This window comes from Parasteatoda tepidariorum, chromosome 2 (assembly GCF_982258835.1).
Source record: "Parasteatoda tepidariorum strain Cologne lab strain chromosome 2, Ptep-v5.0, whole genome shotgun sequence".
NCBI classification, from domain to species: Eukaryota; Metazoa; Arthropoda; class Arachnida; order Araneae; family Theridiidae; genus Parasteatoda; species Parasteatoda tepidariorum.
The window spans coordinates 36,123,788-36,140,771 of record NC_141756.1 but is presented as its reverse complement, the minus strand read 5'-3'; the positions used below and the strand labels follow the sequence as shown (position 1 = coordinate 36,140,771).

Below are 16,984 nucleotides of genomic sequence, written 5' to 3'. Positions count from 1 at the left end.
ATATATATATATATATATATACATAAAAAAATTAATTGTGTATCCAATTATTTGAAATCTTTAATATCATCACATAAATTAGAATGACAAACTTACATAATTACATAAATTACTTAGGATCTAAACGTTTTGAAATAAAAACGCGAGAGAACAAACTTTCTCAACAAATAAATGTTTTACCTTACACTTATTTAAATTTTAACTTAAAAAACTTAATTTAGTTAGCCAAATAATGAATTTTAAACCATACCGCCATATTGTTGGCTAGCCTAAACCACAATATTTTTTTCCTTTAACATACGTGATTCAAAAACTTTTCATTCATCTTAAAGTAAAATGTTGATACAAGTTTTAAAACAATTAATATCCAGAGTAAATGCTCTAAAATTAGCAGCTGTTTAAATTTGAAAACCGTCGAAAGTAAGTCTTAAATATGACGGTAATTAAAAATGAAGCACTAGTTAAGGCTAATATTTCATGAAAAATAGTTTTGGTAACTTTTCATACATTTGTACGTATGAAATCTGATCCTTTCTTAACTCCTTGATAAAAAATAAGCAATGTGACAGAACTGACATGATGATTTTTGAATTGACATTTGCTCGAGATTAGACTGCTTATTTAATTATTCTCATTGAAGGTTATTCTATTTCTCTTTTTTATATATTTGTTCATTTGTTTTATTTTATATCTTTTTTTTTTGCTTTGTATAGAAGGTCATTCTGTTTCCTTATTTTATTTCAATTAATTCGTCCTCATCTTTCAACAGTGATCGATTAGATAAGTAATATTTCTAGTACTCTTTCCACAGAAAGCAGTAGAATAGGTTTTACAAGAATCTGAAACCTGATTTCAGAGAAATAAACTCTAAAAAATGAATATTAGATTTGATGGGAAACGAGCATTAGTAACTGGAGCTGGTAAAGGTAAGCACATTTTCAACTGTTTAATAATGTCTGAATAAATTGTAATTTAATCTGAATTTTCTTTCTTTGTAATTAAAAGTGAAATTGTAATTTATTTTGAATTGCAATGATTATATACGACAACTACACTGTTAGAAATAAAGTTCTTGTTTTTGACGATTCATCAATCCTTGAGCGGAACTTTGCAGCTATTTTGTCACAAAATTAGGTAGTTTTCAACAAAATGTAAACTCTCAAATGTTTGATAAACAGCTACCTAATTTTTAATTCGCTTTCTCAGTGCAGTCTACGATTTCTATATAATGCTTTATCTAATTTAAATTTCTTTTTAACTGTATGTTGAGATGGTACAGTTATTATTGCAGGATGTCAAGCAGAATTCGCTGATTTTGTTAACAGCAGGGAACTCATGCTCTCATCCTTTATTTTTATGGAGCATGTCTCTTACAATTAAAAAGTAAAGCTATACAGAAACAGCCCGTTGATAGCTAGGGGGTCATAGAATTCAAGGCTTGTAGATTTTGTGACCAACGTCATTATTATGGCAATGGGGTCAGCACCACGCACAGGCCGCCTTTACTTCCGAGACAAGTTCATGCCCATCGGTCTGAAGCAGGGTGAGCTTCAAACCACCTCCGGGGAAAATTCTGTTAATCAATATTACAATTATGTTACATTGGGCAAAATTCTTTTGATAAAACTAGCATCTTCAAGCATAGAAAAGAAAACGAAGAAACTCTCATGACTTTTGAATATCCATTTCTTACCATATAATTATTAAACTCGTATATAATCGAAAAAAGTATGCTTACTTTCACACACGTAGCTGTTATCTGTTGTTAATATGCTGTATCTGTTCTATAACACTAGATTTAAAGTTTTCACACTAAGAACGTCAGGTTATGGAAGATGTAACTCAATATTGGGTTTTTGCACTTTATCTCAAATTTTAAAAAAAAGCATTCATTTCAAAATTTTTAGTTTTATTTAAGAAAATGTAAAATGTTGATAATATTTATAGCATAAAAGCTCACAATCGCACTGTTTATTTTTAACAAATTAGGAATTGGAAGAGGCGTCACATTAAAGTTAGCTGAATTGGGAGCTCAAGTTATTGCTGTCAGTAGAACAGCGGCTGATCTAGATGAGCTATCAAAAATAGTAAGTCAACATTAAATATATAAATGACTTTTTTTAAAAATATTTCTTGCTTTAGAATAATAATATAAAACTAAAAGTTTCAACGGTAAAAATTACTTTTAAAAAAAAATTGGAATTATTTTCCGCAACTAAAATGATGTTACATGTACAATTAACTTTCATTTATCGATGACTTTGAAACTAATTCGACCAAGAGAACTGGAATACCCATTTGAATAAGAGTTAAACAGTCATATACAGTATACTGTAGAAAATAATTACGATGCATAGATTTTAATGTAAAAGAAAAAACATTCATTTGTTACTATTTCCTTTCACATATTTCAAACTAAGTATGGCTCACTCGGATCAACAACTTAAATGAAAAATAGCTTTGAAAGACTGTATTTATATTAAATTAGTTTTTGAAAGAACACAACAAATAGGCAGTGGTTGATATAAAAAAAAGTTTTTAAATAACTTAACCCACTGATGGTTCTGCAAGTAAGAAATCGCATTTTAGCATGCAGTCTTCTCCGTATAGCAAAACCGGTTTTTCTGTTATTAGATAGGGACATAGTGCACATTAGCTCGATTTCGCCAATGGCTTAAATAACTATTTCAGAATAACCGAAACAAAATCCATGGCTCATAAAATATTATCTAAATCAATGGTCATAGAGAATCATCCACATTGATGGATCAACTCCAAGATAAAATTTTGTTTTTATGGAATAATTTGACGAAAACTTTACTTCAATGAAAAACTTGCTCCAATGAAAAGTTTAAATTGATCCCCTTTTGAGAACTAGCATTCCAATGGTGCATTGCAAGTCTCTTTCAGCTATTGATCAGGACTACCTAGTAGGAAATAGATGTACATGAATATTTGCTTCCATTTTTTGAAGTTATACTTCTTATGCGACTTCCAACAAGGTTGCGTTAAACGTTTAACACTACATTTTTATTGGCCGGGAAATCACGTGGTAGAATCCAGTTTTCCCTCATCCATTTCCATATTGTTTTGGTTCTCACTAGCATAAAAATAATAGAAGTATTGTTTTTCTATAAATATTTTTTTAGTTTGTTTTGATACACATATAATTTAATAGGGTAGTATTTTTTATTTTCAAATTTAGTGGATAACAATTGTAAAAAATGAGTGAAAACAATCCCACGGACAATGCGACGGATTTAAGGTTATGTCAATTTACGTCTCTTGTGAATATCAATTCATTGTTAGGTTTTCTCTTCTGAAATTACATTATGACGCATTCACATACATTATTAATGCAAATACATTTTACAGGGCGAGACGATGAGGCAACCACAAGCACTTTCACTGGCTCAAGAGGTCCACGAGAGAAAAATGCAAAATATTACCGTGATTACAGAGCACGGAAGCGAGCGGAGCAGGAAAAAGAGTCGTTGAATAGAACTAGTGATCCTTCTACGACTGCTGATTCTTCTACAATTAACGTCGCAGGTTGCGAAGTTTAACGTCTTCCGCGCGGAGGGACTCCACGCACTATTTTTTTTTCTGTTGAGATTTTATGATAGTAACTTTTACTTAAGACTCGAAATTCAAAAGTCTAGCATTTACATATTTTTACTTTGAACAATAGCATTATATTGGTATTTAATATTATGCTAAAATATATTTGTTTAAGGCATATTTTAAAAGTTCGTACTAATGAAATCTTCCATTGTACAACCGAAAATCCATCTATAAAACAATTTTATAAACGAAAATAACGTAACAAATAAGTGAATCAGGATCGTCGGGCAAGATCATCATTACTCAATCCTACTTTAAACCCGATAAATTACGAAACAAACTCTAACCTGCGGTTTCATAAATAAAGATAATGTAACAGATAAGTGAATGAGGATCTTCGGGCAAGATCATCATGGCTCAGCTCTACTTTGACCAGATAAATTACGAAACAAACTCTAACCTGTAGTTGCATGTGGTTCAGTACTTGGAGTTATTTGTTGCTGTTAATTTTAATACAGATATTGTATGAGAAATATGTTTTTGTTTTATTTTTCAAATATTAATGATAATTTCTTTTTTGGTTTTAGATTCCCAATATTAAAACAATATGTCTGGATGTTGGAAACTGGGAAGCAACAAGAACTGCTTTACAAGATGTTGGAGACGTGGATTTATTGGTCAATAATGCTGGTGTGATTGGCCCAGAAATTAATGACAATCTATCTGAAGCAGATGTAGATGGGTCATTATATTATTTATTTTTAATTTAAAATTGAAGCAAACAATGTCAGACTTTAATGTTTTCAACAATATATACGTTAGATAAAATTTTCTTAACTAATTAAGTTCTCAGTATTAAGTTCCAGAAATTTTTTTGATTGGCACAATTTTATTATGATTAGCACAAAAAACTCAATTTCATAACAAAGCATCTATATTATTTTGCATTTCCATTTTTGCCCTAAACTGGGTTGCGGCATTATTTCATTTATTTTTTAGAAATTAATTTAACTTTTTTTAAAATTTTTTTAGAACTTTTTCACAACAAGCTATTTTGTATTAAATACATTAAATCATAGTAGCTGACATATTGGAATTTTTTTTACATTTGCAAGAACATATTGCAATGCATATCGAGTGTTAGTTGCATTTATTTACAGTTTTTGACCTTAATATTATTTTGTTGACTTTTTTTGGTAATAATAAAATAAGTGTTAACTTGAAGCATTTTATTTTTAGATGCTACAACATCAATATAAAATCTGTAATCAACATTGGCATGGTGAGTTTTGTAAAAGTTACATTTTAAAATTTTCTTTTTGTTAAAAATGGTCATTTAATTATTTTCAGTATTCTTCCTAAATGAACAACAGTGCTTAATATTATTTCAGAGTAAAATAAAATATCAAATGATGTTTCTAAAATATGTTTCTTCAGTGATGTAGATAATAATTAGATAGATTAGTTTAATTTTTATTATGGATAGATAATGTGTATATTAATTCTTATAATATAGTGGATTATAATGGATAATTTGTTTCTAATGATAATTTATCATTCATTGTTGGCGGGTTGACGAAGTCTTCCCACATGCTGAAGAATAATATTTCCATTTTTTTTCCTTGAAACTTACATATTGTAATCAAGTTTATAATCAAGTTTAGAAATTAATAATAATCTAAAGTTTCGAGAGTTTGTAAAAATAATAATAATCCTGCTGTATAAATATAATAAATAATAATATGAAAGTCGGCCAGGTGGCCGAGCGGTTAGCGCACCTGACTGCGAAGCAATTGGCTGCGGGTTCGAATCCCGCTCTGGGCATGGATGTTTCTCTCTCTCTCTTTGTGCTGTCCTCTGTTGTGTGTATGTGATGTGTGAATGTGGCCCACCCTATAAACGGGTATGTAGCAGTGTGGCGTGGGCAATGTTGCTCGTCTCCGTGACTTTGGTTCACAGGTGCCCACTGGGTAACGCTAAATGAGTAACAATTCTGGCATCTTCATAGGTAAAGATTAAAAAATTCAGTGCCTGCCATTGGAAAAAAATTAACATAAAAAATATAAATCTTGTTGTCAAACATTATATACATCATAATAAGCAATAAGTTTTTTATTTATTTTATTTTTAATCATTTTATTGCCGGTTTTTCTATTAGTTTCGAAAATATGCCGAAGCTGTAAAAATTAAATTTCTATAGTACATAAGAAAAATTTTGATACTATGAAAATTTATACAAAAGATAACACACGAAATAAAACTTATAACGTAAGAAATTTATATACTATTATCTGAATACCTATTCTACGTACAGGGTGGAAAAATAAGGCAAGTGACATTTTAGGGATATTTACGAATCAGTGAAAATAACAAAGTAATTGCATCAATATTGGTATATTTAATGTAACAAAATTATTTTTGCTTTCAATTTGATCTTAACGTGACTAATTCACATAAATTTTTAATATGTATGCATTATTTTTATTTTTAAATTAAGCAGTGGTAAATTAATTATAATTTTTAGTTCAATTTTTTTAATATATCGGTAATAAAATAGTTCTTAGACTTCCATTTTTCCTCTTACCCTGATTATAGTCTCTCTGAAAATGTCCCTTACTTGGTTTCTCTACTTAAATTTTCAATTGCTAGAGCTAAAATAAATTAATTTTCATTTATTTCTTATTATTTGCTTCCCTTCTCGGTGGCTTTACGTTATTATATTAAGCAAAACACAGTTTTTTCAGTTCATCCCGTCGGAACAGAAATAAACAGCATCACCTGGCGGGATTATATTGCTCGTGGCCAACTCATGAAAATCAAATTTTACAGCTATCAAGTAATTTTTTCCGGTACATATCCCTTTCAAGAGAGAGTAAGATACTGATTTCAGCAGTATCGATATTAAAACAGCTAAGTATTGGTGCAGTTTTGAATAATCACCAAATATGTAATTATAATACTTTATATCGATATTAGTATATTTATTGCATAATTCTTTAACATTTGAGTTTTGTGCGAAATACATTTATCAGTGAGAGTAAACTAAAGCTGAAATTTTAAAAACTAATAGAATTCTTAGAAGACTTTGATAAGGATTTGGATCATGATACTTTTTTTTATCTTACCTATATTTACAATTTAAACACTTATAAGTAGTGATGGAGGAAGTTCTTCTAATCCTAATACACTATATACTATATTAAATGCACTATCTTTGATACCACTGTAAAAATATCTTCTGAAACTACGGAAAACTCGTTGTAGAATTCTTATTAAAACTGCACCAATTACCATAGTACCAGTAGTACATACTACCAAAATTAATTAAGCGTCATCTGTGTATGGCGATTTTTTACAGTTTCCTCTAAACGAATTTCCCATTAATCTTTTCACCACTAACTTAGATTTTTAGCAGGTAGCTATTTTTTATATCTCAATTAATGCGTATTACCAATATTAAAGGATTGATATGTATAATAATATGGCAAGTAATGATGCTCCCAAAAACGAATAAGTGTCTTTTCCCCACTAACTTTGCTTTTAAGTTGATAGGTTATTTTTTTACTTCAATTAATACATATTATTAACAATAATTAAGCATGATTGTCGTCAGTAATAATATGGCGATTTTTCACGTATTTCTCAAGCGAGTTAATACCACTTTTCCATTAATTTTGCTCTGGAATATGCTACTTTTTTTAAATTATTTTCTTATATAGAAACACATTTTAAACGAATTACTATAAACAAAATAAACATACGTTATCAGATAACTTTGGTGATGTAATGTCCACAAATATCTTCTGAAACTACGAAAAACTCGTTGTAGAATTCTTATTAAAACTGCCCCAATTACCATAGTACCAGTAGTAGTACATACTACCAAAATTAATTAAGCGTCATCTGCGTATGACGATTTTTTACAGTTTCCTCTAAACGAATTTCCCATTAATCTTTTCTGCAATGACTTTGCTTTTTATCAGGCAGCTTATTTTTTTATTACAATTAATACATATTATCAATATTTAATGATAGATATATATAATAATATGGCAAATAGTAATGTTCCCAAAAACCAAAAAGTATGTTTTCACCACTAGCTTTACTTTTAAGTAGATAGGTTATATTTTTTATTCTAAATAATACATATTATCAACATTAATTAAGCATCATTGTCATCAATAATAGTATGACGATTTATTACGTTTCTCTAAAGCTAGTTAATTCCACTTTTTCCATTAGTTTTGCTTTTGAATGCGCTACTACTTTTTTTCCATTTAGATTACCTTTAATTTTAAATTATTTTCTTATATAGAAACACATTTTAAATGAATTACTAAAAACAAAATAAACATATCTTATCAGATAACTATGGTGACGTAATGTGCACATATGCTACCACATTAATGTTTTTCATTGAGTTTATCCGGCATAGCGAACAGAAAATAATTAAATATTGAAGTACGTGCAATAAACTTTTTTCTAAGCAAGCAAATATTATGATGACATCTTAATAACATTTAACAAATTGAATTCTATGTAGCTAAATTTAAAACAAAGGCTAATGGTTAAATAATCAGAAAATTCCATTTCGTCTTTCTCTCATCCCGCTCAAACGGTTTGTCATAGAATGTTCTAATGTTGACAGTAACCTTCCTCGTGCTTCGAGCTATCTGTACGTGAAATTTTATTTTGCTTTCGATCGGATGGACACAATATGGTCTTTAATGAACACATACATAGACAGACATTTATATATATATATATATATATATATATATATATATATATATATATATATATATATATATATATATATATATATATATATATATATATATATATATATATATATATTGGTGGCTTCTTTGTTCTTTGTTTGAGACGCGATAGTCTCGGAGTGTATGGAATATTAACAATGATAGCCTGTAAGAGATTTATTATGAAAAAATAATTCCTTTTTTCTTTTGTAAATTTTACCACACATAGGGAGAGAGAAACTTTTATTGTCAGTAATTTTCAGAAGAAATATCGTAGTATCTGTAGATCAACCTGAACTGCAGAGCATATGGAAACAAAGAGTACTTACCATTTAACAAACACGCTAATCTAGCAATTAACGAGTTACATTTGTGCTGAGCAAAAAAAAAAGAAAGAAAAAAATTACGATTTCAGATTTATTTACAACAAAACGCATCCGTCTCAACTATTCTCTCTTCTGAAATGCAAAATTTTTCGCCTAGTCTTCTAATAGAAAACAATTATAAAATGTTCAATAATTTATAGCGATTAAAATAGGTTTCGCAATTCCGCATGCCTTCCAAAAGTTAAGAAACAATTAATTTTCAGTGTCTAAATTGAAAGCGAATGAACATAGAATCAAGTAGTGTAAAGAAATTGTGAACTAAATTCATTAGTAATTCAGAAGTAGTTCATTCTCAATTGCTAAATGTAAGCTTATGTAAATTCCCGTTTTGCCATCATTTTCAAAAGTAAAATGAGGAAATATAATAATGAACTAAATGAGGAGTGAAAGTCAGGCATGGAATATACAACCTTTGTTTCATCTTTTTCAACAATTGCTAGGAAAAGGAACTCAGCAAAGTAGCTTGTAAGCCAAGATAGTCCTAAAAGTTCACTTTCTTATTCAGGTCTAGAGATATGACTGACCAGTCCCTCCTATGAGTATCTTCATATTCCGTGAAATCTTTGGCATGATGAGACTTTTGTTTCCTAGTCCTTTGAAATGTAGTAAGAACCAACTGGATAATAAAAAAATATTAAAATCACTCCAAAAACACAGACACTTTTTGTGGTTATAGACAAACCAGTAACAGTACATCTTGTAAAGACAGGGAGTCGTGTGGCCTTCCATCACGATCTTTTCTCAAACAATCAAACTTACATTCTGTAATGATTGATTTCTTATCTGACATCGGATGGCAGATGGTGTATCTCTGACTGATACTTTGGTATGGAACATTTTCATTGTATTTGACTAGCGCATAAACCGAAAGTTCATCGTAAACGTAATCTATACAGTTACTCGCGCGTGTAGGAAAATCGGAAGTAGAAGTTAGGGATCTTTTAGCTACTATTCACTATTTGAAAAATCAACTATAACTGTTGTTGCTGTAGTTCATTTACCTCACACTAGAGCTGCACAATGGGCTGTGGGGAACGGTCTGGGAAACATCCCTGAGGATGATCCGAAGACATGCCATCACAATTTTAATCCTCTGCAGAGGGGATGGCACCCCCACTTCGGTAGCCCGACGACCTGCACTCGGAGCCGAGCACTTTACGGTAGAACAGTTTAACGAGGACCCAAACCGCACACCCTCGGTCCCTACGCAGACTGATCCAAGTGGTCACCCATCCGCACACTGACCGTAGCCAGTGATGCTTGACTTCGGTGATCTGCTGGGAACCGTGTCTTAACGATCAGTCCACTGCGGGACCAACTATAACCGAAGCAAAAGTTTGATGGGCAGAAGAGGGGGATGACCGCATGACCCCTACGACTTAAAAGAGTCATTTTTACTGGTCTGATTACTGAGAAATTTCTGAAATTTGTCACGTAGATCTCCGGATCTAGTTTTTTTTTTTGGGTGGGGGATGTTTGGCTCTATATTGGCAGATAAGCTGTAGCTTGAAATCATCCTCAATGGTAATTACATCCATTGAAAATGTTACTTTGTATCTACTTTTTGCCTCTCCTCTTTTGCCCCCAACTTAGCAAGGACCACCCATGCATTGCAATAAGGGGCACATTCATTAATGCATTACATTACATTAACCAATTATTTCACAGAAAATTTTCTTGTAAGAGTGGGATGTATAGTTGTTTTCTTCCTGGGGGGACTTTTCTGCCTAGATTCTTTTTTTTTTTAAATTATGATTGTGTTTGTATTTATGCAATTTTCTATGTGACAATCAAAAATGAAGTGCTTAGTGCGCATTCCTTGCAATTTGCGTGCATCGATATACTTTATTCTTTAGTCAATTAAAAAATCAAGTAGTGGCTTAACTTTTAAAGGGTAGTGTATATATTGCCTGCAGTTTTATTAAAAAATATTATGAATTGTATCCTACTTTCTTTATACATTGTAAAACAAAAAACGAAGAAAAAGCAAGTGCAGATCTCTGATTAAGAAGAGAATGAGGATGAGAACTAGACAGTAAAAGAGAGACAAATTTAAATATTGCCAACTAAAGAAATGTGGGATTGTTTCCAATATGTTTTTAACGCTGAATTGAACGAAACCAATTCTAGTTGATAGGACAAATATTTCACTTTATGAGAGAAAGGAATTTTTTTACTTACACCCATTTCTACACCTGACATCGGATAGCTAGAACTTTTATAAACTACTATTATCTATCGAACACTAACCGTCCTTTTTCATGAAAACCCTTCATTTTTCCTTTGTTTAATCCTATCAGGTTTATGTTTACTTATATTTATTTTGTTAATTAATTAATTTATATATTGTGTGAGCTTGTTGTAATTTTTTTCTGCCAACTGTTCCTTGTGTGACATTGGGCTGTATGATCTCGATGGGTTGAAATTCCAGCTAGCCCTATGTAACAAGACATTAGAAAGAAAAAAGAGAAACTTCACAACACTTCATAGCAAAGTTCCATTCAAGCCTTATAATAGTACTAGTTAGAAAACACCTTATTTATTTCAATAGTTACACAAAAGCACTCAAATAGTTAAAAACTATGTCAATTGTTTGTAAAATTTATCAAAAAATATAGACCATTCTAAGCGATCCCAAGCTTCCGCTTTTTTGTTAGAACCCTAGCTCCACAAGTGCCTCATTTTTAATTTTATTCCCAATAATAAATAAATAAATACAATGATAATTTTCATGAATGCATTATTGCAGATGATTGCTAATCAGATGAGAAAGAGAAGAAAAGGAGGATCAATTGTTAACGTTTCAAGCGTTGATGGTATATTAGGAGCTCCTACAAGTGCAGTGTATGCTACAAGCAAAGCTGCAGTTAATCAACTAACTAGATGTATGACGGCACAATTTGGACCCCATCAAGTAATATTTATTAAATATTTTTAGCCTTAATTTAGTAACCATAAGTAAATGAAATTTTCAAGAAGTTTTTCTTTTTCTAAATGTTCAATAAAAGTAATAGATTATGACTTAGCTCAAAATAAGCCTAATAAATTCTCAGTGATTCATTTTATATAATTAGAAGAGAACTAAACTCTTTCCCGTTGCTATGATCATCGAAATTCATGGAAACTGTTGATAAAATGCATCACCCAGTGGCAGAGTGGTAGCGCTTTGAGCTGTCATGCTACAGGTCTTAGGTTCGATCCTAGGTTGGAATGACGCAACCTTTCATCCCTTCAGCGGGTTGATAAAATGAGTACCAATAATGTTTGGGAACTAAACACTAGGGGTTCCGCGTTGGGCTGACTGCCCAACCGGAACATTTGCTCTTGCACCCTTGCGAAATAAGGTCGATAAAACTGAGATGAGCACAGTAGGCTTTGCCCCTCTATTGACTGTAGCGCCACTGAGTTTAGTTTAGGTGATAAAATGCTGACAAAAAATTTTCATTACACTGAGAAAAAAAAGAAAAATTTTAACGAAGTTATTAATATTTTTATACACTCACTGATAAGAAATATATATATTTTAAAAATTTCTTTTAATTAAATTGCAATTAAACTCACTTATAATGAGCTCCAACTTAACGAGTACTCGGATTTATTGAACAAATCGGAAACACGTGGTTGGTACAATGCTAAGTTTATTGAAGCATAGCTCGATCGCCTTTAACAAGTTTATTCCGGTTTTGGCGCGCAATATTTTTTTGATTCGTGAAACTTTTAATTAATTCCGACTTTAGCTAAATTTTTTTTTCTTCCTTTGGATATTTTTTGGGTTAACGTATTATTTTTTCAATGTCGATTATTTTTTTTCAAACATGAGTCTTATACGAAAATTACTACAACAACAAGAATGAATATGCAGTAAAGCAGTTCATATCAAAATAACTATCTTCTTTTTATTGTACAGAGATAAAAAAAAATTAAGTACAGCATTTCTAATTAAGCAAGTGTGCTTGAACTTTTATGATTTTTCCCCAAACCAGTTTTTTACAAGCACTCGGTTGTAACGAGCAAACATTGCGGTCTCTTCGTGCGCGTTATAAGCGTGTCCGATAGTAATTTTCAATATTAAAGAATACCTAAAGTATTTTAAATAACAATTTTAAAACTAAAATTTGAATAATTATCATCCATAATTTTCTCAAATGATGAAAGCTATTTATATTTATAATTATTAAAAATTTTGCTTGTTTAAAATTTTAGATTCGAGTGAATTCAGTCAATCCCACTTTTATCCGCACTAAAATGGCCGAAGAGTATTTTGATCCTAGTAATGAAGTGGGAAAGGAATTCAGGGAACGAACACCTTTGAGAAAATTTGGAGGTAAGTTATTGAAAGAGGTGTGACATACCTAGTGTATAAGCTCGGTAAAATCAATGCCAGCTCGGTAAAATGACGCTCCATTTCTTATTGTCAATCGAAATGGGCTACAGGTGGTGCATAGTTGAGCTTTGTATCCATTGTGATACTAAGCATGCTTTCAATATTAGCGTGTGGATAGTCATAGGAGGACAAAGTGCGACAGTTTCTGTCTTGATTTTCAAATCGATTAAAAAAATTCAAGCTATGCAGCTTTATGAAACTAAACACTGTATTAAACATTGAAATTAAAAACATATTTTTGATAATCTAAATGCGAAAAATAATATGAAAAAGGGAAACAGTGTTATACGTTTCCCTCCATCTTTGCAGAGGAGGAGGGGGAAGAAGGTTGTTGTTGTTGTAGTTCATTTACGTCACACTAGAGCTACACAATGGGCTATTGGCGACGGTCTGGGAAACATCCCTGAGGATGATCCGAAGACATGTCATCACAATTTTGATCCTCTGCATGCCTCTTTTGATCCACAGCCTTTTGATCCTCGGGGATGGCACCCCTGCTTCGGTACCCCAACGACCTGCACGCGAAGTCGAGCACTTTACGGTAGCACAGTTTAACGAGGACCAATACCGCACACCCTCGGTCCCTACGCAGACTGATCCAAGTAGGTCACGCACCCGCACACTGACCGCAGCCAGTGATGCTTGACTTCGGTGACCCGCTGGGAGGGGGAAAAAGGGCGGCTCTAAACATGGAACCGGTTTACCCTCCAGATGGCACACTCGAGTGGTGCGATTGCGAATTTACCCGACATTGTAGTCTTTATAAATAGAATGGGCTTTTCAAAGTTATGCGCTTTCTCTTACCATGGTATCCACAAATCTAGCCTTTTCCCTACGCCAGTTAAGATAATTTTTATTTAATAAACAGTCATGAGTTATAGATACTCCTTAACTGCCGTATAAATAAAGAAGTGTTTATAAAGTGTTCATCAGCTACTGAAATTCTGGTAATTGTAATTGTTCAAGATTTAATGACCATGTCAGTTAGAGAAAAATTTCGCTATTTTACATTTTAATTGTCTGATGTGTCAAAAAAATTTTGCCAAAAATTATTGGGGAAAAGTCGTCTGCCATGTAGTGAGATGAAGAGTGCAAAGTCATCTAGGGAGAAGGAGTTCAAGAGAAGGATAACAGTATAAAACTAAACACAGGTGACGCTAAGGGTTAAAATTAGTCTGAAAATATCCGGGTTACAACTCTCGATTTAATTTTACGTCTAAGTTTGAAAAATCACATCGCCCTGCAATATTATTATACATGTAGAGTTTAGAATGTAGTGGCAAATAGATATAATGACTTCTTTCGATGAAATTTTCAATGAAACAAACAGCAAACGAATTCAGAAGGTTCCACGACCAAGCGACGATGATACCCAAACAATAACAATATTATTTTACAGAAGTGCAGCTAAATAAGGGATTATATACAAAACATGGCAAACCTTTCACATGTCATTGTGATATTGATTTTCTCAAATTTATTTACGGCTCACGACCTCTTAGAATAATTAACAACAGAAAAGTCTTATAAATGGTAAAAAGCACGTGTAAATTTAAATACAAATCACAATAACAAACTTTCTAGAATATCAAGCCTGTTCACACATTACCTTATAAACATAACATAAGCAGATTTATACTTAGGAAATTTTCTATATTTCTTCTGGAAGCTTATTAGCCAATTCATACGCAATATTTTATTTTTCTCCAGAGTTCAAAGTAATTGTGACAATTTATCTAGCATTTTAATTTAGATATTCAAACATTTAAAGCAGGAAAAAGTAAAAAAATGTGATAAAATAAAAGATATGTGTGTTTGTAAGAGAGCACTTCTTCAGGGGACACACTGCCTGCAAACACACAGGAGCCTTTCTGTTGTCAGTGGAAAAACCAAAACTGACAGTGTCCCGAGGCCCCATAATGGATAGACAAATAAGATTCATTATAATATTCATTATTCAAGATAAGATCATTATTTTTCTGTGATTTTCAATTCTGGTTATGATTTTCTCGTATATGTCTATTCATTATGGGCATTGTCAGTTTTGATCTTTCCGCTGACAACAAAAAGGCCCCAGTGTGTTTGTAGGTAGTGTGTCCCCTGAAGAAGTGCTGTCTTACAAACACACATATCTTTTATTTTATCACATTTTTTTACTTTTTCCTGCTTTAAATGTTTGAATATCTAAATTAAAATAAAACAAATTTGGTTTTAGCTGCTTTTGGCACTTTTCCATTTTGATTTAATGTTTTAATTGTTAATTTACTTCTTTGTCTTTTGTTTCTGTAGATTGGATTCATTTTTGATTATGAATTTATCTAGTACATAACGACACTATTCTGCAACTATTCTTCAACACTATTCTACAACAGTTGTAAGGAATCCCCTTCACAGCGATTTCTCGAGATCAATTTCAGAAAGACGATACATGATATAAGATTCACAACAATCTAGTGAATAAAACATTGCGCTTGGTATTTTCCCCTTTCGTAGTCCAGTGTAAGACGGAGGATGTCTATGAAATGACTCGATTTTGTGAGGACTTTGATTAGATAATTGAAAAATTTCACATTAGTTTTATAAGTCAATATAACCTATCTGTCTTAAAATCAACCAGTTGGCCTTATTAGAAGTTTGTTAATGTACTTTTGGATGCTCTGTCAGTGCAACCAATAGTCAGTGCAAGTGGTTTTGTTCCGTAACATGTTCTGGCAGAAATAGATTTTACGGTAAAAAGTATTGGCACCCTGAGTGACAGTTAATTTTTTCGGTAATTTGATCCCGAATATTTTACAGTGTAAGAAACTTACTGCCCCCTTTATTATTCTCCTTCATGATAAATGACCAACGCAACTAAAATTCTCGAGAATATGAATATATCTATCTATCTATCTATCTATATATATATATATATATATATATATATATATATATATATATATATATATCTGTGTGTGTGTTTAGTTGTATGTTTATGTGTACTTAATCGGTATTAAGGAGACAATTATTAAAATCAATGCATTATTTTTATGTTTGTTTTTAGAAATAGAAGATGTTGTGGATCCTATTTTATTCTTGTTAAGTGAAAAAGCATCAATGATTACGGGCGTTATCCTGCCAATTGATGGAGGACTCACAAACTGTTATTGAAATATAAAAACGAAACATTTATTTTCTCTAAAATAAAACATCATATACATTTTTCAAAAATGTTTTATTGTTATTTTTCCGCAGTTGCGCAAGTATTTTCAGACTTAATAAAGTAGTAAATTTTAAGTGATCTTGTTATACGATGTCAATCCATCTGAAATGCGTGTGATTAAAAAATTTGTCCTGCATTTTTAATTTTAATAATATCTTTTTTTTTCTTTTTCTGATAACATAGCTCTACAAATTTTGAGTTAGAAAAAAATTTTTGCAATGCAAAAATTGATTTTTTTATTGTTTAATAAGCATTTTTATATTATTCATATTATATGGTATCCAACGCTTTCAGTCACATAAGAATTTTTCCAAACTAGGATTTAATGTATAGTAAGTTCTGGGATGGATTAAGACTTAACCATTGCTAAATAGATAATTGAAGTATTGTTACAAATGTTTGTTATTATTTTTTACTGAAATGAATGAGATCAAACTCAATATGATCTTGATCAATGAATGAGATCAAGTCAATAGGACTATTAGTTTAAAAATAAGTAATGTTCTATGGAGAAAAAAATATGTGTTGTATGCTCGATTTGAGGCATAAAATTTAGGGTGTGGTAATTGTAAAAAAATGTCCATTGGAAACATTTAATCAATCAACCTTTTATTTACAAACGAAAATGATTATGTTGCCTCATAAACATATTTCTTTTCGCCTCGAATTGGAGCATAGGGCTTTTATC

General features: G+C 31.3%; 1 protein-coding gene across 1 annotated transcript; it reads left to right on the top strand.

The window, feature by feature from the left end:
• Positions 1–746: 746 nt before the first annotated feature.
• LOC147815179 (L-xylulose reductase-like) lies at positions 747–16,304 on the top strand. Its single transcript, XM_087157211.1, has 7 exons — positions 747–926; positions 1,990–2,087; positions 4,152–4,306; positions 4,804–4,846; positions 11,460–11,624; positions 12,914–13,034; positions 16,138–16,304. The coding sequence occupies exons 1-7, from the start codon at positions 875–877 to the stop codon at positions 16,242–16,244; spliced, it is 741 nt and encodes a 246-aa protein (XP_087013337.1). The 5' UTR covers positions 747–874; the 3' UTR covers positions 16,245–16,304.
• The last annotated feature ends 680 nt before the right edge of the window (positions 16,305–16,984 follow it).

Bases quoted from the DNA above. Each gene is read 5' to 3' on its own strand.
- LOC147815179 (XM_087157211.1), top strand. From the start codon at position 875: ATGAATATTAGATTTGATGGGAAACGAGCATTAGTAACTGGAGCTGGT. The intron at 4,307-4,803 runs GTCATTATATTA...TTTTATTTTTAG, and splicing joins TCTGAAGCAGATGTAGATGG to ATGCTACAACATCAATATAA. The intron at 4,847-11,459 runs GTGAGTTTTGTA...GCATTATTGCAG, and splicing joins CTGTAATCAACATTGGCATG to ATGATTGCTAATCAGATGAG.